At 40.8% G+C, this 25,472-nt stretch overlaps 1 protein-coding gene across 6 annotated transcripts in view; it reads left to right on the top strand.

The window, feature by feature from the left end:
* GRID1 (glutamate ionotropic receptor delta type subunit 1) overlaps positions 1-25,472 on the top strand; it is a 3,001,620-nt gene that overhangs the window by 2,092,588 nt on the left and 883,560 nt on the right. For all 6 annotated transcript variants that reach the window (XR_011268624.1, XR_011268625.1, XM_069610763.1 and 3 more), the window contains exons 7-8: positions 13,296-13,457; positions 21,361-21,480. Coding sequence is in view for 4 of the 6 variants with exons in the window: in XM_069610763.1 (XP_069466864.1) it covers positions 13,296-13,457; positions 21,361-21,480 (282 nt within the window). In the remaining 2 variants the exon portion in view is untranslated. The remainder of the gene's footprint in view (positions 1-13,295; positions 13,458-21,360; positions 21,481-25,472) is intronic.

Below are 25,472 nucleotides of genomic sequence, written 5' to 3'. Positions count from 1 at the left end.
CATTGTCTGGTTGAATCATATTGCGTATTTTCTGTACTGCATTCATTGAATATTGCATCCACCTGAGCTACATAAAGCATCCTCTACCACATTATACTTTTGTTCCTATTTACCAGTGTGTTACCTTATCCATTCATGTCAACTCATTAGTGATTATAAGAAGAGTGCTAGTGCTAGATTCTCCGTTGTTGATCTTTATCATATCAGATTAAGTGTGCTATTCAATTATTAATTTATTATAAAGTGGGATATATATACCTATTGTTTAAATTATCAAATAAACCTTTTAACTTGCAAAACAGAACTACTTCTTGGCTCAGTGGGGTCAGGGGGATTCCAAGAGAGGGGTGTTATATAAGGGTAGTCATCCAGAACGCATGAACTGGACCTAAAGATACATCAATAAGGGTTTTCATTCAGTCTTCTAGACTAGGCGTTAACTTAGCTGTAGTGCTGAATTGAATCCTCTTACAATGTGGATTTACAATGCTTCCTACAAAATCAAAAACAGCATTGATGTAAGAAACTCATCTACCCTCTATTGAAATAACAGCTGGTGTTGTTTGAGTAATTAAAAATTGATGGTTAAAATGATTGGGTTAGTATATCTATTGATTACCTGGTTGGTACTTAGTGAAACCCAACGTTTTCCAATGTGGAATATCATTCCTTGAAGGTATTAGGTGTCCAAATTGTGCATCAGGAGTTGATAGTCCTGGTGGATAGTATTCTCTATTCCAGAAACTCCATAGCAGTCATGTCTCTCTGGTGTGTCCTATGAGTAAATGTGAGAAGCTATATGTGACCATACTGTAAACATGTACGGTTGTTCATTAAGTTAACTGGTATTCAAAGTAAGTCATTGCCTATGATTTTTGTATGATTCTTACCTTATTAGGGCTACTAATTTAAGATCATGGTAAGCAGTGATCTCGGTAAGCAGTGATCTCGAATTAAGAGGCTTGAAGGGTGTTGTCCCGCTCAATTAAGCCCTATGAATTAAGATAAAAAGCTATGTGTCACCACATAATATATGGTTCACTTAGTCAAACATCTAGTCTCATTCAAACAGAGTTCAATGAGTTACATCATTACCATAGTTCTTACCTTATTGGGGCTTCTAGTTGAAGCTTCTGGTATGGCGTGGTCTTCAATATAGAGGCTTGGTGAATAGAGTCTCTCTCAGGTAAACCCTACAAGTTAAAATGAAAACGCTACATTTCACTATATGTTGCAGAGTTCACTACTCAAACTTTTCTTCTCAAAATATATGGAATACAATATATTTTAGGCCTTCTACCTTTCTAAATCTTACCTTATTCTTGATTTTATAAGTAGATAGGCTCCTCGTGTGTTCTAGTCTGCTGCTCAAGTGCCGCGGGTACAGCGTGATACGTCAAAAATTGACGCTGTTTGTTTATGCGCATTTGCGCAATGACGTCATCGTAGTGTCATCATGAGCACGTCATAGCAACCTACGCTTCATGGTAAAAGGTTGACTAATTAAGGTAGAAATCTATTTTTAGAAAATTAATCACTTGCTAGATGTTATAAAGGTAATCTTCATTTTCTGATGAATTTGATCGAAAAAAGTCCCCTGAATATGAATAGTCAGTTGAATGTGAATAGTCAGTCTATGCTCCATCGGTGTAATTCTTTTATCTCTACTTAATAGGTGATGGTTTGTACATACAGTTTCTGTGTATACCTATTATGATCTAAGTTGACTCCTCCAATTACTTAATGGTCCAGGTGTCAGTACTAAGAGACTATCTGTTCTTTGTACTATAGGTGCATATAAGTTAAAGATCTTGCTCACACTCTAATGCCATGGTGACAATGGGTGGTACATTGATTACATTAATCCAGTGATTCCAAAGCAACAATAAATTAAAAAGAAAACGATTTCACTGTTATGGTCTTCATTTGTACCAGACATTTCACAGATATACGCAGTTTGTAGATATAGACTTTTTGAGCTGTAATCTTTATCCCTGTCTTGAATGGCATGTTCACACTCAGATAATGTAATGACAATGGGTAGTACAATGATTGCTACATCCAGAAATGTCATAAACATACTAGGTTCACTGTTGTGATCTTCGTTTGTATCCACCATTTCAGGGATACACCGAGTATATAGATATAGACTTGTACATTGTAATCTTTATCCCTGTTAGGAACGTTTATATAAAGAAAATGATGAGATGACAATTCACATATTAGAGAAAACCTCCAAGGTTTTAGTCCTCATTCATACCATGCAGTGATAGATTTCTCTCTGATTCATACGTTTTGTATGCTACCCACCTCTATGGGCTTTTTTAACTATTTCCAAGATGATCACTTTCAATTGGGATATATTGTGTTTATTCGCATTAAATTGTTGTGCCACTGGTGATCTGCTGTTGTTTGTCCTGATGGTACTATTATGTTAATTCCAGCGTTCTTTGGCTTTTCTATTTGTTTGGCCCACATAAAAGATCTCACATGGGCAGCTGAGTCCATAGATCACGGATTTCGAATCACAAGTAGCATGATCATTCAACTTGATTTTGGATCCATTGTATGGGTGACTTACATCCCTGCCTCTCATTATGTTATTACAATGGCCACAATTAAGGCAGGCAAATGTACCTGTCTTTTTTTTGTCTCAGTGTCTGTTGTTTATCTTTTGCAGGTCTTTCAGTCTTAACAAGTTGGTCTTTAAAATTACGGCCCCTATTATATGCTATGAGGCAAGGTTTGGGAACTCATTTATTTAGTTGTGGATCCATTCCAATGATCCTCCATTTTTTATTGATCATCCTGGTAATATGATGACTCTGTCCTGAGTATCTAAGAGCATACAATCATCAACTGTGGCCAGGATTAATCTGTGCAATAACAGGACAATGTGCCACTGTCCCACTTATAACTCTCCTTAATCCCTCATATAGACTATAGTAATTAGCTTGCTGGACTATCGTACAAGCTTTCCATTCCGCCCCCACCTCACTTTCTCCTCACTTGACTATGTACTCATCTTTGCAACACAAAAACTCCACAATTGTTGACACTCGTTTCCCACCTCCAAACACCACCTTCATGCTATATGGCTTTCCATGAGAAAAGGGTCTCTCTTCAACCATCTACTTTTTATTTTGAAATACCTGTATGGGCCTGTCCACTCCTACGTAGCTAATATCCTACTATTCTCTTTCCTGCATCCTCCACCCTCTTCTTTCCCTAACCACCCTGCAATTCATCACTTCTCTGCCTTCTCGTCCCTCACCTAGTAGCACTGAAACCCCCTTTTCTTCTTTTTAAGGACATACTACCACCCACTCCTTTAAATGCCCACATTTACAACCTCTTTAGGCTAGAAGGAGCTCCCTCCACTTACTCCCACATTGTGACCCTCCTTGACCACCCCGCAGCTTACTCTGCTATCCATATTAACCTGTGAATATGCAGTCCCTTTGTATATGTCTGTGCTGTCCTGTTCCTAGTATCTGTTTCTTTGATTGCCTACCATCCACTGGTCACTTGATTATTTCCTCTCCAGCGTACATATATGCACCTCACTCAATGTTTCCCTGTAGATTGTTGTTTCCTTTTTGTAGGGGTTTCTCTTTGAAACATTCTGTACCCTAAATAAATAAATAAATAAATAAATAAATGGTGTACAATACAATATACACCCCAGGACCATGCCTTGGCAGTACTACTGTCTGTACCGCATTGAGCGTGCTACACCCAATGGTGGGAGGAGTGTGATGGGGTGGACATGGGGGCATGAGAAAAGGGGGAGAAAAATCACTTGACCCAAATGCAAACTTTTAAAAAGAGGTCAATGAAACAACATCGAACCTTCCAAGACATAGTAAGGTGACATTACCTGCATGTGCCGGCCTGCTGCTAGGACCTCTGGGCACTGCACCCGTGGCTCATCTCAGAGTGCTTGCAGGAAGTGGCCTGTTTTCCCGCCCTTAACATAATGCACTCTCAGTACTGCCCAAAAGACCTGATTTACAAAGCGTTTTCCAATGGGATTGTAACATTTTAAAACCCTGTAAATCTGGCCCTCAGCCTTCATGCAATGTGCTTGGGCACTACATTCGGCCAAGCCTCATGCACACTGCACATTCCCATGGTGCTTTCTTAATTGCTCTCCCATCAGCGCTGCAGCACTGCTTTTTTTAAAAAATCTGAACGCCATTCACACACAGGGCCTCATTCACATAAGCGTTGTATAATGACACAAACCCATAGGAAAAGGCTCTGTGAATCAGGCCCACAGTGTCCAAGTTCTCTGACATTGAATTGGTTTCCGAAGGCAAAGCAGCGTTCGTGCCTGTTTGATCATAAGAATTACGTTTGGTCAATGTTCATTATGTTCACACAAGAAAAAAACATTCATTTTCAAAGCCCTGGCCCTTGCGTACCTCATGTCGGCACTATCTGCAGACATGCACATTTTTGTTTGTAATGCTTTTCCAAAGCGACGCCACACCGCGAGCGAATGTAGTTATGAGTCCTTTTGATGAGCTTATTATCTTCCCTGTCCACATGGCTCATTCCTAAATTGGTAATGTCTGTGAACACTCCATACAAAAGTACCAATTGTTTTTCCCCAAATGAGAACCTTTTCCACGTTTGTCACATGATCATGTAAACATTGTACCTCGCATAAGAGCTGGCACGCAGATAGTGTGGAGCTGGCTTCTCGGAGTCACTGGAAAGCTTATCAGAAGAAGGCCATTTGCATTAGACAGAGACGCTATGACTAAAATTTCAATTATTTTATTACAGTTCAGTCCATCAAGGATTTCCCCCCATACCATCGCATACTTCGGACTTGAGGATTTACAGTACTGCCAAATAACCCGGTAGCCATGTGAAACCTTCACAGAGGTCACAAGTCTGAAACTCAAGTTGGTATGGGCTAAAAGTCTTTGAATATTGGACTGGAATAACAACGTTATAATTTGAAGTTGAGTACCCTGTCGAAAGGAGCCCTTTTCATAAGCCTGAGTCACACTTTGCCACCCCTGGGGTATCACCATACTCTAGGGCCCATCTGCATGAACCTCAGTTTCAATTAGTTCAAGAAATACAAGTTGTGAGGTGCACATAATATTTGAGCCCAGTTGTCATGATTCCTGCACCTCATGTCCCCAGCCCTCCAAGATGTCAGGCTGGAGCCAGGCCACAATCACCTACATGGCCCTCAAGGGCCTCTCCATCCCTCCAAAGACCCACTTGGAGTCAGACTTGGCGCTTGTGGCACCAGACTCACTCACTCCCATAGGATAACATTGGGGATTGGACTTGTAGTGCATTGATGGGGACAAGACGGATGCCCCACATATTTCGGTTCCCAGAACTGCATGTGCAGTCTAGTCTTTTGGGTGTGATTCAGCCCAGAGACACCTGGGAGACCCAGAGACTATTTAAGCCACGCCCAGGCTGAGAAACATGCTTTGTGTTTTCTGCACCTGCAGTGTGACACTGACCGTGTTCGGATCTGTCTCCAGTAGGCCTGCATCTTTCTTCTGCGCTCAGCTCCTGCAAGAACAAGAACACCGTTAGGAACAGCCTTACCTTGCGGCGCTTCTGCCCATCATTCATCGCTCCTCCTGTTCTGTGGGCATCTTGGGCGGTGTCATTCCCATCCCGGCACGCCGCTTCCTAAGGAAAAGGGAAAAGAACAGAAAAAAGGCATTAGTAACCATTCAGCAAATCTTTGCTTATTTTTGAAGACTGTACGAGCTTCAAACGCTTACCTGAATCCCAGCCACTCTGTGGGAACTCTGTCTCCAGAACTTCTCACCCATCTGCAAGAGGGAAAAGACACTCCAGCTTAGCGTGGAAACATCTAGAGGCGCTGCATACCGTGCTTACTCAGAGCATTTCTTCTTCATAACCGGCATCCATGCTGAAAACATCGCGGCACCTAAAAGACACAGAAAGGAACAAAGTTAGAGGACAGTTCAAAAGATTCATTATACTTACCTGTGGGACTCTTGCCAGTGAAGTAACTAGGCAGCAACGAGCCCACATCAATCAACGTGTCCCTGCGCTGAAAGCAGGACGGAGAACACACTTTCCAAGAAAACAAGGTGAGCTGTCGATCAAAGGGAAGGGTTGGACCCCGGGGAAGAAGGGGTTCAAACACAGAGAGACAATAGGGAGTTAAACTCTACCAATCCTGTGTTTCAGGCCCAGTCTCCGGTCGACTAAACTACAGGGAAGGGTTTGAGGTCGTAAAAGGTCAGGACAGGCTGAGTGACGTCCCCGTAGATACCAGGTGAGCGTTACACCAGTGTATGGCAATCTATTTAGATTATTTTGTATCCAAAAATTGAAACTTCATTGGTTCACAGACCAACACTAATCATCTTTATATAATCTGAGCCATCAAACAATATAATAAAAGGCCAAATGTATGTTTGTCCTGTATGTTTTTCCGATGCAGTAGTTTTGCCTGTTGTCAGCGCTAGAAGGAGCTGTTGCCTTAGGATATATAGAGACCATGCCAATTCACATAGCCTAGCCTGTTGTCACCGCTAGAGGGAGATGTTGCCTTAGGAAAGTTGTCATACTGTGTTAATGAAAACCTAATAATTATTTATTTCTATTAACATGAATTACAATCAATTACAATAAAATCTACCACATAATTGAAATTACACTCAAATACAATCAAATATACCACATTATACATTATCACTCTGAAAAGGTCTCTCCCCACGCACTTTGGCCTGTGTACACAGGCGTTCACAATAGTTGTTCCATATTTTAACTTCTTCTTCTGGATGGATTTTGACAAAACAACAATAGAAGTATAACCTTAGATAACGATCTAACTTTGCTTGGATCCCATTCCCTGATTTTATATGTGTCCCTGAGTAAAGAATCCTGCAGGAGCTGAAATGGTTCAGCCCTACGACATTTACCATCTTGACTAAATGACCGGACCTATTTTCAAAAACACTGTTCAACATATATGTTTAGTTAGACACAATGTGAGACATGTAATCAAATCTAAAGCAGATTGGCAACTGAAGAAACAGGAAATTAACTATTTAAAGACCATATACATCCTGGCTGCGAAATCACAAGTTGTTAAAATATATTAAGATCAACCAAGAACTCTTCTTGGACTTGTTGAAAGGTAAATCCCAGTCACTTTAAGGATAACAGTAAGATCTGTAAACAGTCATCAGCTATATCAGTGAACGACTAGGTAGAATTCTCTATAATACATTTTGTGACAACTCTAAAATTGCTTAAAGTAAAAATACCAACGTCTTTAATCATAATGAGACCTTGTGGAACCATGTTCTAGATAATGATTTAATAATGGTGGGCATTAGTAAATTGAAAAGCTCAAGGGCTTGTGAACTAGACAGGTTAATAATAATCTTCTGAAATTAAACCCAGACATGTGGTCTGAGATTCTTTTTGTGTTGTTCTCCCATATAGCAAAGACTGAGTCAATTCCAGCATCTTGGAAGACAGCCACTGTAGTCCCTATCCTTATAAAGGAGACAGGAATTAACCTTTGAATTACTGTCCAATCTCATTAATGGACTCATTCTCTAAAATCTTCCCCAATATTCTCATGAGGTCAATTATCAAATTGACTGAAACAATGAGTATTCTAAGCCCTCTAGAGATGGGCTACAGAAAGGGATACAGTACTATTCTTAGACGGTTTACTCTAACATCATGCTTAGCTCAGTATGGAGGTAAGACCGGGAGGGATTTGTATGTGGCAGTTTTGGACCTCTCAGCTGCGTTTGACAATGTAGACCAAAAGATTCTATGGGACAAATTAGAGAAACAGGGCATGCAGCTTGATTTGCTAAGTGTACGCTGGGCATTACAGTCGTGTCTGTGGCTCAGTGGATTTATGCATCCACTACAGGGATGTGTGTTTGACCTCATGGTCACAGGTTCAAATCCTGGCAGGTCCACTCAGCCTTTCATCCTTCTGGGGTGATAAAATTAGTACTGTTAAGTTGGGTAACAATAAATATCTGTTATTAGTGCCAAGATGCCCTTCTGGGGTAGAATGTGCACTTTACAAATACACCTGTTATGTTATTACACTCTGATAACAGTGTGAAAATAAGATTAAATATGGGGAGGGGGGACTTTCTAGAAATATTCCGATAAACAAATGAGTACAACGAGGTTGTGTGTAGCCCCTTCTCTTTTCAACCTATACATGTCAGATCTATGGGAACACAACAACGTATGGTCTTTGTACCACCAGGCTGCGGTTGGTTAAAAGCTAGTTTGTTGCACATCTGGATGATTTGCTTCTCCTTCATTTTACACATGCAGGTCTCTAGCGTGCTTTGTACGGAGTAGCTAAGTTCCTGCATAAAAACAAATAAACATTTAAGCCACTTAAGTCAAAGATAATAGTCTTTACCAACTAAAAGGTGAAAAAAGAGCTATGTTTGGAAAATAAACCAGACTAGCTTTCAAGAAACTGGTGAATTCTATTATTGGGGATTCCTGTTTGCAAATAAAAATCTATCCATACATAGGAGAAAGAGGCTAGACGAAAAAAGTGAGAACTTGTACTTCTATAATCAGAATCACTACAGGCACTTCTCTGCCTATTCTGTAGTCCCCCTCATTGAGTTGTATTTTTAATCTTAAAGTGACTCCAATTGTCCTGTATGGAATAGAGCTCATGTCCTTTAAGGAGAGGAAAACCCTTGATATTCTTGTGGGTCGAATCCTAAAAGAAGCTCTAAGTCTACCCAACTACTCTCCGTTAGTCTGATTAGACTAGAATTGGGACTTCAATCATGGTGGTCCATATGCATTTATAGGAGCCTGTCATATCTCAAAATCGATGAAACTGGGGAAATAAGTATATCGTACTCCTTGAAGCAAGTGATGGCCGGTGGTACAAATAATTTCTCCTCATGCACTTTGGCCTGTGTACACAGGCTTTCACAATCGTTTTTCATATTTTAACATCTTCTTCTGGATGGATTTTGACAAAACAACAATAGAAGTATAACTCTAGCTAACAATCTAACTTGGGTTTGATTCCATTCCCTAATTTTAAATATGTCCCTGAGGAAAGAATACTGCAGGAGTTGAAATATCTGCCACTCTCTTCTCTGTGCTGGAGTTCTGGATGAGGAATAATTGAGCTGCAACACTATGTTTGCATATTCACAACACCCACACAAAGATGAAAACAGTAGACAAAGCCAAATAATTAGGTGATATGCCAGATCCACTCTATCCGTGTCCTATCATGTGAAATATATTATTAGTTCATCATATTACTATCTGATGCTACTCAAGGAAACCCAAACTTGTCAGAAAATGATTCACAAACCTAGATTATTGCAATGCACTGCTCGTAAGAGCCAGGAATAGATGCAATGTCTGCAGGAACTGGTTAGTACAGAAGCCAGAGGCTTCAATGTTAGGATGCATTCTCACAACTCACACATTTTTAGGGGGGTCCAGTGGTTCCCAGCAAAAGTCAAAGTTAAATGGACCAAAATACACTGCATAGAAAAGTACTGGCATATCTAAAACCAAGCTCATTTAACAACATAAAAACGTTTTACATACATTTAAAACCAACATTGAAACAGTGTTCAATTTGATATACTCATTACAGTTTTTTCTTCATCACATCATTTCAGATAGTAACCATAAGTCAACATTGTCCTGTATGGGTTATGGCTTATTTTCTTCATGTACCTCTTTTGGAATTACGCATTCAAGGAAATGTACTATGGCAATCCTCACAGCTAATTGCCTACTTGGATGACTCCTCATGTATTGATGTCAAATTAGAACTTTCCCCATCCATTGATGCAGTTCCAGATTGAATTTTACGGGTGTGCTGGATCAATCAATGGTGTTTTTATAAAGTAGATTGAATAGGTCGTGCAGCTATATACTTATCAACAACACGTCTAATTTCCTCTCAGTGTTTGTTCTGCGACATCCCAATTGGACAATGTCCCGTTAGAGACATTCCCTATAGGTGTTTTGTCAATACTTTCTTGATTCCCTACTATGGTTGCCACTTCCACTAGATCATCTAGGGGCTTATAGTTCTGAATCATAGAGTTTGATTTCAGGACTGTATTTTTTTAATTGAATGTCTGTTGAAGATATTTTTTCTGAAATTGCCCTCAAGGCCTGTATTGTTGTTGTATTAGTTTGCTGCAAAGTTTTAATAAATTGCTTTGTTTGTGAGGAGGTTACACTTTTAGCATTTTTCACATTTTAAAAAAAAAATGTTTTAATTTGTTATGGCTTGAGTTTTTTTATTTTTTATTTATTATTATGAACCCCAGTATTAGTAAAGATGTTATATATAAGGTTAGCTACATCTTTAGATGGATTTGTTTGATCAGAAATGTCATGCTCTTTCACACTCATCACATCAATCCTTGGGTCCTGCTCACATATTACCTTATTAATGAAATGTATTGATGAACCAGCCTCTATGTTGATTTGAGTTGCCATATCTATATGCATGTTTTCCATATTTGTTTCAGGCACTGTTTCAGTTGCACACGAGGTCATATTCGTTATGCATATCTCTGGCATTTTGCAATTATTTAAAATTAATTGTTTGCCCTGTTCCCTTTCCTGTTGGCAAAGGGTTTCAATTAAACTGTTTTGCCATTTTAGTATTTGGTCAATTTGGCATGTTTGTGCATTCAGTTTGTTATCCAATGTCCCAAAAAGCCTAGCCATAGTTTGCATAGTAAGATTCATCAAGGTCAAAGCAATTTCCAATAACTTATTGGCTGGTTCTATGTCAGTGGAAATGTTAGCATCTTGATTTATAGAGAGCTGCTTTTGTGGAGTTGGTGCAACATAGGAGCCATTTAACTCCGATATTGCTTGACTATGGTTTAAAAAAAGGTCCGGGGAGCCTGCAAAATTTTCGGACAAATCATGTGTAGAAAAGCATGAATCATTTAGATTTATATCAATGACTACACCTTCTGCCGATCTATTAACATCATACTTCGGGGGATCAGGAGCTGTAGATGCCGTTGGGGCATTAGACAACAAAACACTGGCAGATAAAGAAACATTGTGTACAATTACAGTTGATTTTTCAACAGTCACATTTACAGCCAGCTTACCAGCTGCCATTGATGACTGTTTTTTACTTGTGTCTTCATTTGCCGAGGGAATGCCCAGTACAGCAGGATCTACGTGTGTGACTGCATCAATAAGTGAGATTCTGGATTTTGGATTTTTGTAGGGGCATACATACCAAAGGCGTTCTAAAACCTGCCACTGGCGTGCCTGCATTGTTGATTCCTTTACAAAACGTCTGAATATCCAAATGCACGGACAAAGTTGAACTGTCCACCATCTTGCGTTTGTTCTTGATTAACGGCCTGGAACAAGTTTGTTTTGGTCCATTTCTATTACGCAATTTGCGTCAACCTTAGTGTCCAGTGAAATCTGAGGAGGCATACCTGTTTTAAGTGTGAGTATACCTCATTGCATATTGAAAAAAAATGTAACCAAAAAATATAAAAGTAAGGGAATAGATGTTCCTCTTTATAGTCAAGCTAACTATAAGGATGGCAACTAGAGAAATGAATATAGCATCACCTCGCCGCCTCGTCGGAATCGGTGAAGCGGCAAAGTGGTACTTGAATGGTACTTGGCTTGGTGTGTGCACGCAGGTGCGCACGCGCTCTCAATATATAGTAAGGCCTTTAGAAGGGGAGGTCCTTGCAAGGCGAGCTTTGGAGCAATGCCTAAAAACAAATAAACAGTTCGTAAATACTATGTTTGCTTATTATATATAAGTAACATATATAACGTCCAAAGTTATTTTCACCTCCTTGATATGATAGTTCACAGTAATCCACAAAATGAGTAATTCGTATGAAGAGGCAGAGAGTCCAGTGGCAAAGCAGTACTTGAATGATACTTGGCTTGGTGTGAGCACACAGGTGCGCACACACTCTCAATGTATAGTAACGCCTTTAGAAAGGGAGGTCCTTGCAAGATGAGCTTTGGAGCAATGCCTCCTGGATATGATAGTTCACAGTAATCCACAAAATTAGTAATTCCTTTGAAGAGGCTGAGAGTCCAGTGGCAAAGCTGTACTTGAATGGTACTTGGTTTGGTGCACGCACCATGTGGCATATCTAAAAGGAAAGGTGTTATGGTTGACCCTCGGCAGCTCAAAAATTGTGGCAGATTTTGAACAGGTTGGGTTTAAACGTAGCTAGTGGGGACATTTCAACAACTAAAATAAGATGTTGATGTTTTGGCAGTAGACTTGCATAAGTCTCATAAAAAAAGTGATTCTCACAAGGGGATCAGCTTACATCATCCAACCTTTCAAACTTTGTTGATGCATGGAACAACCCCACACACCATGTTGAAGCTGCCAGTATTTTATTTCTGTTTGTGGATGTACATGAGCCATTGATAGAGTAAAATCACAGCTTGGTGCCACAGCCATGATTAGGGAGGTGGTACAGTGTCGGAGATGATTGTTGGGCTTGCAAACGAGGGCCCATAGATCTGTGACAGAAAGATGTAAGCCTCTGTCCAAGCCACTGTTATACCCACCTACACAACTGAGCGTCACATGGAGGACTTTTTAACTGCCTGAGAACTGGAATAAGTATCACATGGGCACTGGTATATAGTCACGTATTGTTATGTGCAATGGAAAGAAACACTAGAGGTAGTGAGGTGTGTGACATATATAAACTAGGCAGAATTATACATGTCTCAAATGGTACTGTAAAAGCCATGCCCTCCACGGTCAGAGGATGTTCCATTGAAGGCTAATTGCTAATGTAACCAACTGAATGCATCATACTGACTTTTCTATAAAAGGCTCAATGTGTTCAACCCTATAAAAACAATGAGGTTGCTAGGTTACTGTGCACAGAGAACTCAATTTCCGGACAGGGATACTATGCTGGTTTGTCTTCTCATTTTGGAACATTTAGGTGGAAATAAGCCTTGCCTCTACTGTTGCTGTGTGATTTCCTATTTTGATTAATTTGTGAAAGGCTTCAAGTTTCAATATCCCCACCACATGTTTCAACAGACTCTGAAATATGGCAACTGCACATTGTGTGTACATTTAATGTATGCTTTCCTGGTTCCTAAAATACAAATGTGTAAAGTGGCATCATTTTGAATATAGTCCATCTAATAAACAAATAAAATGCACACAAACATATACATGTACATTGCAACACATGTAATAAAAACAGTTAATGTATACATTGCTTACACATCTTTGATACTTTCAGGTATCAAATCTGTATCTCTACGACAGTGTCCTCATGCTGGCCAATGCTTTTCATCGAAAGCTGGAAGACAGGAAATGGCATAGTATGGCAAGTTTAAATTGCATGAGGAAGTCCACCAAACCCTGGAATGGAGGAAAGTCGATGCTAGAAACCATCAAAAAGGTATGTTTTCGTTTCACCATAAAGATTGTTGAGCTTTGACAAAAAAAACACTTGGCATTGCATAGAAATTGAAAGACTTAATCTTTATGCATGGCATGCTAATTCTTGTTAGATTATATTGCGTGAACGTTACAGTATTTTTTAATCTTTGTTTATATTCCACTTAATTTGAGAAATGTAAATCTCTGCAGGGAAGTATTTAGAGATAGAAGATTGGAGATAGTGAGGTCCTAGGCCGCAGAAAGCCTTGTGGATAATGCAGAGGGTCTTCAATTCGATCCTTACAGCCAAAGGGAGCCAGTGGAGAGATTGTAGGGCTGGATAGATATGGTCACTGGGCTTGAGGCCAAGGATAGTTCTTGCAGCCCTATTATGGATAAGTTGAAGGGGGAATAGGGAAGAAAGAAGGAGATTGAGGAAGAGGCTACAGGGTAGGAGGGAAACAGGGAGCAGGTGTCCCAATAAGAAGGATCTCTATTTTACTGGCATTAAGAAAAAAATCATTTGCCGCATACCATGCCTGCATAGCGGTCAGACAATCAGGGATGAGAAGGGAGGAAGAGGAGGTAGTAGAGGGACTTTTGAAGGAAAGCTGTGTGTCTTCATCATAAGACTGGAAATGATAAGAGAAGGAGGAGATCAGGTGACACGAGGGGAAGATAGATATTGAAGAGCCATGGTGATCATGTAGAGCCCTGGGGGATGTCACTGGTAGAGAGTAAAGTGGTGGAGGAGAAAGGACCCAGCTGCAACTTGGACGGGCGGTTAGTGATGATAAAGGGCAGCCAATCCAGTGCCTAGTCTGTGATGCCGAGGGTATCACAGAGCCCCTTTATGAGGATAGAATGGTTGACCATGTCAAAGGCAGAGGAGAGATCGAGGAGAATCAGAACAGCAGGAGAGTTAGAGGCAAGATTTGCGATCATGTCTTCACAGGTATTCAGGGGAGAAGTTTGCATGCCTATGGATGCCCGGAATCCAGATTGATGGTCATGAAGGCAATCAGCAAGTTCAGTTTAAAGGATCATTTGTGGGAGGACCAACTTCTCCAGCAGTTTGCCCAGGACGGGTGTGATGGCGATAGGGCGATAGTTAGCCGGGCAGGAAGGGTCAGCAGATGGCTTTTTTAGGGGAGGGTGCACAACGGATTGCTTGAGGGATAGAGAGTGTAGAGGAGCAGAGGTATACGTCAAAGATAGTCTCCGATCCCTCACCTCCCTCAAACTGAACAAATAAAAGGAAGACACTGTGTATGACACCAGGTATAGTTCCAATACTGCATCCAGTGTATGAGGGACTTTATGCACTTAGACAACCATATCAAATGTATGCTTGTACTAAGGTGGTAGCAGGAGGTTTGTAGGCACCACTGGATATCGAGGAGTTGGAAAGAAGATCCGACAGGTGCAAAGTGATGTCATAAGGAAAAGATACAATGACGCACTGAAACGATATAAGAATACTTAAAAATGAAGATATAACTGAAGAAACAAGAGTAAACATACGTACAAGTAAGAAGAAACCATATATACCGAGAAGAAAAGTAACTACATGAATAGTGAGTGTATGTATATATGCAGAAAACCATGGTAGATGAGCCATATGGAAGCTTACTGCAGTAGAAAACAAAACACAGGTGAAGTGGGCATGTTGGAAATATGGACGCCGGCTCTCAATGATAGTAAGTGAAGAGCTCGAAGGAGAGAGACAAGAGCTGCAGAGGTGACAAGGGATAGAAATAAAAATACATTCATGAACCCAGAATAGCTGGTGGCCAAAGATCAAGGATGCCACATCAAGGAATAATTCCAAGGAACAAAGGGAGTCAAGAGGATATGCTATGCATGTAAGACATATTTCCCTAAGATTAAGCGAAGAAGAAAACATCTACAAGTGCAATCAAAGACGCAGAAAGCCTGTGTGGGGTAGAGCAACCAAGTCTCCAGAGGCCAAGGGCAAGAACAGTAATGACACCCAACCTAATTGAATTAAATAGCACTAAATAAAAGGTTGAAATGGACAAAACTGTGGTCTCCTCACATGTGATTCAGAACTCGAAAATACTGCCTATTCATTAGTTCACAGAAAAAGCTAACAGTGTGCCTACACTCCCTTGAAAATCCCAGAGCAGAGAACAGTCTGCAAGGTCAACTACAAAAAAGAAACCTTGGCTGAAGGCTTGGCTGATGAGAGATGGTGGACTAATTGGGCAAGTGGGTAGTAGTCTGACATTGTTCTCTGAGCCTGAGTTTAATTTTGCTTACATGCTGTTAGTGAGCTGAGTGTCCAAGGTTGGTAGAATTTGCCAACCTATCATGAGGGCCTATTGAACGATGAGCATACATTGTTGCATGAACCAATCAACTACCATTAAACTGTTATCATCTGTATTATACATAGTTAGAGGAAGGTTTGAGGCTTGCTTACCAGAGGAGGAGCAGCCAATAAAATAATTAACAGTTACAGACGCTATAAGTAGATATGTTCCCCTAACCAATTCCTGAATCCATTAGCTTGTATTATTTGCCAGTAGGATGACATCATAGCTGAAGCACTTTGAGGTATAAAGCCAGTGTGTAACCAAACTATCAGTGTGAGTGTGCAGACTGCATTTCGTTGTTTGCCCTACTTTATCGAACTGATAATAAAGTAGAACTTTACCCTATTCTTTGGGTTTGTCCGGTCATTTGGGTCCACTACTGTTTATTATGGTAATCCCATTCTGTGCATAGATATCCCCAAAAAGTGCGATTGCACAAGGGAAAGAGCCAGTCACAAAGAAGTGGATACAGAAATCTGTAAGAGCCGGGTGAGAGAGGACATGGTGCCCTTGATGGTTCTAGAAGAGCAGGGGAGCAGCTGTTTGGATGAGACCTTCATAAAACAGATAACTTTAGAGACCTCATCAGGTGGTACGGGCAAGAGGGAAGAGACTGTGAGGGCTGAAGGGGGGGGATCCAAAGGAGGCAGGAAAGTGGGACGGCGGTGGGGGTGGTGGAGAGTAAGGACAGGATGTCCAGAGTTTTACATGATAAATGGGAGTCCAATGTGGTGTAGAGGGCCTGGGAAGGAAGAAGAGGAGTGGAGAGTGCAACTGGATAGGCGAGTTCCTTGAATATTTTGAAAAGTTCAGCTGTGTTATTAGTGGCTCCAGAGATGGGGGCTTGTATGCAGGCCCTCTTCTTGGAGCGGATAGAAAATGATATTGCCTTTGGAGCAGGCAACAGGCGAGTTTCTCAGAGGATGAAATCTAGGTCTGCCTCTCTGCACTTACATTTCAGTGATGCTAGGTTGGAGTCATACCAGCCATTGCACTTGAAAGCAGGTTTCAGGTAGATCCCCATGACAGGGGCAACGATGTTGAGGGTACTTGAGATGGAAAGGTGCAGGTTAGCAAGGACAGAGTCAGATGGAGAGTCAGAAGCAGGGGTGGGGGGAATGAAAGTGGAAGCAAAAGCAACAACTGATATTCGCTTCATTGGTCGAATGCCAGCGAAGGAGGCTGGCAGTGTGGGGGGTGGTACAGATAGAGGGCTGAGGGGCCCCAAGCGGGTGGAGAGGAGAGAGTGGTCATGGGGTTGTGACCAAGTTATAGATAGGGATGTCTCCATAGATAAGAGAATCCAGAGTATGTCCGGCTGAGTGGGTCAGACCTGAAGGAAGAATAGTGAGGGAGAGGGAGTCACAGAGGTCACAGAACTGTGAGGTGGCTGATTCAGAGGAGTAGAGGTGGATGTTTAAGTCACAGAGGAGAAGGAGTTTGGAAGAATAGGTCAAAAGGGAGGTCGTGAGATCGGCCCATTCAGAGAGGAAGAGGGAGCTAGGTCAGGGGGGCCTGTAGATGTTAGCAATGATGAGTGAGAGAGTATGAGAGACCACAAGACTACAGATGAGTCATTCAAAAGAGGGGTAGGATTGAGTAGGTATGATAGATGCAGGGACCCTCTCAGGGAAAATCAAGGCCACCCAATCTCTGGGCTGGCTGGGCCTGGGTTTGGAGAGGATTCTGTTGCCCTCACGGAGGAGACCGTCAGAGGAGATGTGACAGAGCTGGTATTGAACCATGTCTCAGTAAGGGCGAGGACGTTGAGATCAAAATCTTCAAAAAGGAGACAGATATCAGAACAGTGTTTGACAGCAGAACAAGCGTTTAGAGTAGCTAAGTGAAGCTGATTACCACCTTTGAAGGTTTTCTGAGGAGGGGTCCAGGGTGTGGTTCTCCCTTTGGTGGTGGTGGAGAAGAAATAGTAGAGGAGTAGCAGGAGAAGGGAGGAAGGTAATGAGAGAGGGCAGGAGAGAGAGGGTAGGAGAGAGAGGGCAAGGAGAAGAAAGGTAGGTTGAGAACCTTGGTCCACGATAGTGCCATTGTGATAGACATTAATGATGCACCTAGAGGATGAGAAGCATGGCAACAGTACTTCTCAAATAGTGCCACCATTGATGGATGAGGAGGAGAAAGGGGAGAGTGGAGACCAAATGCGAGTCCTTAGGTCCAGGAAGGCAACCGAGAAGAGGATGTCAGTAATAGTCTGCTTGGAAGTAGCACTGGCGTAGGTGCCAGCAATAGGTAGGCCAGGATTAGAGGTCAGGAGAGCTTTTCTACGCTTTTTTTCTTCCAGACTTTGTGAGAGAAATAGGATAGATGATAGAGTACCAGTTAGAATAGATAGGGGAAATAGAGAGTGCCACATAGCTTTGGGGTGGATTTGGAAGCTGCAAAGTGTACACATAACCTCATCAGTCGGCCTAGCAGCCAAGCAGGCATGGATGAAGGAGGTGCTTTAATCAAAATGTGCACTGGGAAGCAGAATTTAAGTACCCAGACTGGGTCAGCTCTGAAGGGCAGCAAAATAGTCAATGCACAGGTTTAAATGCACATCTAAATTCGACTTTTCAGGAAAACACTAACATTCAGCAAAAACAGTCAATGCACAGGTTTAAAGGCCCATTTAAATTTGACTTTTTGCGGAAGCAGTATAATGCAGAAAAAAAGTCAATGGCCAGGTTTAAAGGCACATCTAAATGCGACCTTTCAGGAAAGCACTAAAATGCAGCAAATACAGTCATTGTGCAGGTTTGAAGGCACATATACTTTCGATCTTTCAGGAAAGCACTAAAATTCAGCAAAAAACGTCAATGTGCAGATTTAAAGGCACATCTAAATTCGACTTTTCAGAAAGTACTAAAATGCATCAAAAAATGCAATGTAGAGGTTTAAACAAGATTCAAGATTTAGGTGAAGAAACAGCAGAAGTAACCAAGGAGCATACAGGGCTTCAAATGGTGGCATATAGATTACAGAAATGAGGGGCATAAAGCAGAAATTACTTCCAGTGGATGCCAGATGGATTGTGGAGAGATAAAAGTTTCAGGTGCAATTTGAGTTTGGAGGATGGCAGGCTGCATCTTGTGGGGTGACCAGGGAGCAGCGAGGGTGCTGCCAGCATGCTGTGACACTATGGCAGGATGGTGAGAGGTGGTGGGCAGCGTGGGCCGTGAGGACAGAGAAGGTAGGGGCCGACCCAGCCCCAGTGATGAAACAGGTATGGCAGTCAGGAAAAGCAAGCATGGAGCTCTTACCACACAGTGGCTGTTAGGACACACCAGCAGAGAGCTCTGACGACGCAAAGGGCCCGGTGGCCCTGGCTGGACAGGGCCAGACAGGTGACTTAGTAGTGGGCCTTTGTTGGGAGGCCAGCTCAGCCTGCCAGTTCCCTGATTGGTCTTAACGCTGCTGGGATGGCCAATCACGACAGAGGTAAGGCAGGCTGGTGAAGTTACATGGAGTACATCAGCCCCACCGGGCAGCAAGTTGAAAATACAGCAAAGAATAGAAAAGGGGACCCCAGTCCAAACGGAAATTAGGGATGATACCCACAGGGCAATTTCGAAGTTGGCTGCAGAAATAGTTGTCATGGCATAAGTAACACAATTGAATTCTACCAGAGCCTATCTGGGCTTACATGCATTGCGCCGCGGCTATCGGGATGATAACGTGCCTCGTGGTATATTGGAGGCTTGAAAAAGTTGCAGGCAGTGTAAGTGTCAGCGAGAAGTGTGGTGGGCCTTTGTCGGGGAGCCACTTAGCCTGCCAGCACCCTAATTGGTCTTAAGGCTGTTGGGATTGCCAATCATGTATTAGTTTGGGGTAGTTTGAAACATGTGTAGAATAGGCTAGAAGAAGTCTGCTTTATGAATTTAAGAATGCAATCATTGCCTTAATGTTAGAACCTTCGTTTATGTGTTCATCCTTGGGAAGGTAGATGTGTAGTTGAATCAACACTCTTTATATACTGGTAGATCATTTGAATCTTGTTTTTCAATGACTATTATCCTCTTAACACATGTTACATCATTAGAAGTATTCTATGGGTTGAACATGCCTATGCTCAAAATATCACCTTGGCACAATGGATTACTTAAAAGTCTGACCACTTCTACACCAAAGACAGTGTTCATGTCCTTAAATGTATTGCACACAAAAAGGCACGCCTTAATTGCTCTGATGGTGGTGATTTGCTGCAGAACAAAAACGTTTTCTTTTAGCATGACATACATGGTAAAGACCATGTTATTAATTCATCAGGCCTCTGCAAACATGTCACATTCACATTTCTGACATAAATCCCCTCCCAAATAATTAAATTACAATTATTTCCAGGTCTACAAGCTTGGTAGATTACCATTTTTGTTGCATATCAGTTTGGTTTGGGGCATATTCACTTCTGATTTATGCACATTCTCTCCACTTGATCTGGCTGGGTGAGGGGTCCCTTGGCACTGATCTTTAGGTGTACAGATGTTAAAATGTTTTGAATTGCTCCCTGAGAGCTTCCAATCCTCCTCCTCTGTCCTTACCATGTTATGAAGCATTGTACGAAGCTAGGCATAGCTTACATTTAAGTGATAAAGTCGTACAGAAGGAGAGAGACCTGTTCCACCTTGCCCTACCTACCATGTATGGGCACATGTCCACCTCTGTCTTTCTTATACTATGAACACATAATCCCTCATGCTATATATTCTCACTATAGAAAGTTATTACTTTACTATAATAGCCTACATGAACCCCCTGTCTCACCACACACTCAAATAAAGTCTAGCACATGTGACAAGGAACCACCTCTTGAAAATATCCTTTTCGACATCATGGTGCTAGGCTTTTTTTAATTTGACTGTACCAGCTTGACCACTTCATTCCATTACCTTCTGTAATGAACAACATTCACCGTAGTGCACAATATATTATTGCATATGCATATGAACTCTTGACTCAGGCTTGGCTGTCACAGAATTTCTTTTTTCTGGAGTTTGTGCTGGGATGTAAAGTATGGCGATGCCAGGTCAAATAAACTACCAACCTCAGAACAGTCCTGAGACCCTCATGCGTCCAACATTACATTGTGTACCAACTTGCAATTCTATAAGTATAGTATGTAAACAACACCTTATTATCAGAACAATTAATTACATATCTAACTGCTCCCTTTTGCAGAAGCACAGTCCACCTAATTGGACTGACACACACCCATGCTATCACAAAACATTATCCCCCCTACATCTCTCCCTCCCTGCTTTTGTAGCATCTAATTTCCTCTTTCCCATCCTCTTATATTCCCTTCACTCACTTTCTTTCCTCCCACTGACTAAAGTTTGAATACCCCTGGAGAGGGCACTGTATGCCACTCCATGGACAAACCTAGGTTCTCTGAAAGTACTACAGTGGGGGTTTTACACAGTAAAAAAGCCTATTAACATGTCACAACATAGTAATTACATAACAATAACATAATATAGATAGATAGAGAAATAACATATTTTTCCTTTTTTAATGGATCACAATTAGCAGTCTCAGATTCTGAATACAGTATGATGAATGACTTTGTGAATTCTTTTTCTGTAGGGTCACATCGTTGGACTAACTGGGATGATGGAGTTTCGGGAGGACAGTGCAAATCCCCATGTCCAGTTTGAAATACTTGGCACAAGCTACAGTGAAACATTTGGAAAGGACGTGCGGCGGGTAAAGATAAAGCCTTTATTTCATTTTTCAATAAACTGGACTTTATATTGGCCTGTTGTAGAAAGAAATAGCTGATCTCTTACACTTTTCTAATATTACTGTTTTATTCTGGACCTTCAGCTGTTCACCAGCAGCCTTAGTACTGTCAATGTATTCACTTCAAAGGCAAATAAAGACTGCCATACACTTCTGCACATATTCACTTTATATTAGAAATCCCATCAGCTTGAATCAGTCAATTATGTTACATAACGTGTTGTGCACTGACACCAACACACATGAAACATCTATTTTAAGGTGTACGTGCAAATCAACATTTACTTGGCATGGCAAACATAACATATGTGAATTGGTAGATTTATGCATTAATTGGTTATTGTAACAATGTATAGATTTTTTTTTTTCAATCTATCATCGGATGTCTCATTATTCTTAAACCCTCTGCGATAAGTGAAAAATCTTCCACTCAAAATTTAGGTCCATCTTTTTCATTAACCCTTTGGTACCGTAAAGGCTAATCTGACACCTTGCCAATTATTCTAAAGGAGGTATTTTATGTATGTATTTCGTTTATGCTCACCATCCAATTGATTTCTTGCCTCCCTGTACTTAGATGGGCTGTCTCACCATTGGGCTTTTTCTTCCCCCACTCCCACAGACAGCAAGCTCCTTTGCTGCAACTTGGTAGGCCTTAGCTCATCCTTTTCAGACCAACACCCCTGAGCCAAACCTCAAATCCTCCTCAGTCACAGCCTTCAGTAAAGTCCCAATCCATCTCCCGTTCTCCGATCCAGTCTAGGTCCCACCTTACTCCTTTTTCCTCTTTTTCAACTCCCTCCATTCATCTACACCCGCTGTAGATTTTCTTTAAATGTACCCCCTTTCTCCATGGGACGTCCCTTCTCACCATATCATTTGTCAACTTGTGTAACTTTCCAGTTCCTACATCGGCTCATGGGGAACTTTGCACAGTATCCTGCTTGGAACAATTTCCTACTACTCGCAGAACTTTTATCTACATCTCTTTCCTTCCCTCCTGTTGTAACTTGCACAAACAACTATTGGCTTATTTCAAGACCAATTTCACTTCTGCTACATGCGCTGCACACTATGAATCTTATCCTTCATGAGGCAATGTTGTTCACCTTTTGATTTTACTTGGGTTTTCAAAGCCCTGCTCTATTTATGCACCTGCATATATGCTAGCACTTGCGTGGCCTAAGTAAATCTAACCTCACTCTACTCACCCCCCTATTCTAAATGTTAAAGGGCATACATTACAAACTCTTTATCTCATAAATTCTCTAACATTGTCATCTAATCAGATGTATTAGTGGTAAAATGACCCTAATTTAAAATAAATAAATTAATAATTCACATACTTTTATGCTATGTGCTGTGTCATACCATAAAACAATAGTGCAATTACTGCCATATTTTAGGGAATCTAAATTGAATTTGGTTTACAAATATGCCTAAATCCAAATTACTATTATTAAATAAACTAATTGAGACCTCAAACTTCATCCATGCATATTGTAGAATAATTCAGAGTATACAAAAAAGTTGTGTTTTAGTTGATGCATTTGAAATATTTCCAGCAGAAATAAAAAATGAGCTTCTTGTCGCTCACAGATAATTAACAACGCATAATACTATGACAATATTTATTAGCAGTGCAAAACATCTGTATCACTAAGAAAACAAAACTAAACCTTCAACTCCATATTCAGTCAGTGTCCCTCAGGCAGATGTATTTATCATCGATAATATGCATCAATATTGCTCCAAACACAATTTTGTGGGTCAAATTAAACTTCAATTCGGCAGTGGCCTAGTGGCATTGACTGCCACATCACTAGCACTCCATGGACTGAGGCATTTGCCACCCATTTGTGTCTGTTAACCTTCAAGGCCACCGGCCCAATTTCTGACCGAGAACACAACATTCTAGTGTGTGGTCCTCTGTCAGTTATCGTGGCCCAATGGCCATGCAAGCCTTTCATAGTATGGACCTTGCCTGTCTCTTGATCTGTTGATGCGAAGTTACCTAGCCTAGATTAAATCGAGGCGGAGTAACAGGGTCATTACTTTTATTCCCTGGATCAACCCAATTGCTTTATGTTGAACCTAAATGGCAAACTAGCTTGAAATAATAGTTCACACGTCTCTGAAATTGCTAGCTTACCTTTGGAAAGTGCCTTCCTTATCTGTAAAGGGTGCATGTGCCTGACCCATTCTGAGATGACATGTATTAAGACATTGATATTATTATTATGCAAATATCTATGCATGCGTTGTACACTTTTGACCTTTAACTAAACTTTCACTGGTATACCAGCTTTGCAGAATTCGTATTACATTTAGATAGCTGTCAAATAGAACCTGAAGTCATCTTGTGTCCATGTCTTGTGGAATTCAATTATGACTGCTTTGTGTAACTAATTTCAGGAGATAGTCTGTAACAACATGATTTGTGACACTAATCGTGTTGCTTCATATAGGGCAAATTACTTCAATTATTATAATTTTTTTTAATGGAAAGGCTATTTTCATGTCATTTAGGAGTGTAATCATGTTCAATGATTGAAATGAATTTGAAAGCCCAATACAGAGTTAGCAGCAAGAAGCCATTCTTTTTTATTTATTTTGTATTTGTTTATGGATAATCTTTGACGTATCTGTATTCCAGGATAGTGATGAATGTGTCTCGGAGCAGCACATCTTTTATCATAGACTTGCCACTGATTCAAAAGATTAAAGCTCCTACTGCATACACTTGGCACTGTTGCACTGTTGTATGCACCGTTGAGAATGATGTTGCACTCACAGCGGAACACATTCCCATTCAAACAATGATCACAACAATTGTGCACTACTGCACCCATGTTGTTACTGGTGCAAAATCCTACTGCATCGTTGTACATTTTATTTGATCTGGAATGTTCTGTGCTTTCTTTTCTTTTTTATATAACCGACTACATGGTTTGTATCCTATTGATTGTTTTTTTTTTTTTTTAATGGGGAGAATGCTCGATGAATGTTGTATTATGTTGCTTCTCCGAAAGACTCTATGACTGGAGGTGGGAATGTGTGCTTTGTTATCTAGTGCACTGTTATCCAAGCACTTTTGTTCCATAATCATTGCTGATGTGTAATTGTTTTGTCAGAAAAATATGTCATATGGTTTTTGATATAAGCTAGTATTGCAGTGTCCACTGAGGGAGGAAGGGACAATTCATGTCTATAGGTTGCACCTCAATTGTTGTGAGCTCAGGCACTTTCACTGCAGCAGTCATTGCTCAAGCTATCATGACATTGCCAATTGGGTTTGATTTTGAGTACTTCATTCAGAGCTATCATTGGCGATTTAAGCTGTACATCATCTTGGTGAGTCCGGTTCTGTCTATGTTTGCATCATCAGAAAATACCAGTGCATTGTGTGATTCCTATAACTCTCTCATAATCATTGGCCGCATGAAACATTAGCAAAAAGAGTTCATAGAGCTCACATGTGTAACCACACCAGCATTCATTAGAATATTTGACACACAATGCTGCCTTTAACTCTTCTTTTTGTCGTAAAGTTTCTTTTTATAGGTACCTATTAATTTGTGAACTATCTATTTCTTTAAATATTTCAATAGCTGAATTGCACTAGCGTGTTATTTTGCATTGGCAATTGTCAGCAATACGGCAGAGAGCGTCTAACAGAAACATTGTACTGTAGGAACACTATTGAAAGCTGACTAATTCCATAATTGGGTGTTTTACAGTGGTAGGCATATGAGCCATTATGGTATTATGATCAGGTGAGGGAGAAAGCACATTTGTATTCAATTTGGACACTAAAAACCAAAAGATGATCATAGTCATTCAAATGAATTACACTTCATTTATAGTCAGGCTTAATCGATGGCAGAAAAACACCAAGCTGACACCCAAGTTAAGCCTCAATCAATCTGAGGTCAAAACACTTAGCAAAGATTCAT

Source organism: Ambystoma mexicanum, chromosome 8, assembly GCF_040938575.1.
Source record: "Ambystoma mexicanum isolate Mex_15411 chromosome 8, UKY_AmexF1_1, whole genome shotgun sequence".
Taxonomy (NCBI): Eukaryota; Metazoa; Chordata; class Amphibia; order Caudata; family Ambystomatidae; genus Ambystoma; species Ambystoma mexicanum.
This window is presented reverse-complemented; position numbering and strand designations above follow the sequence as displayed.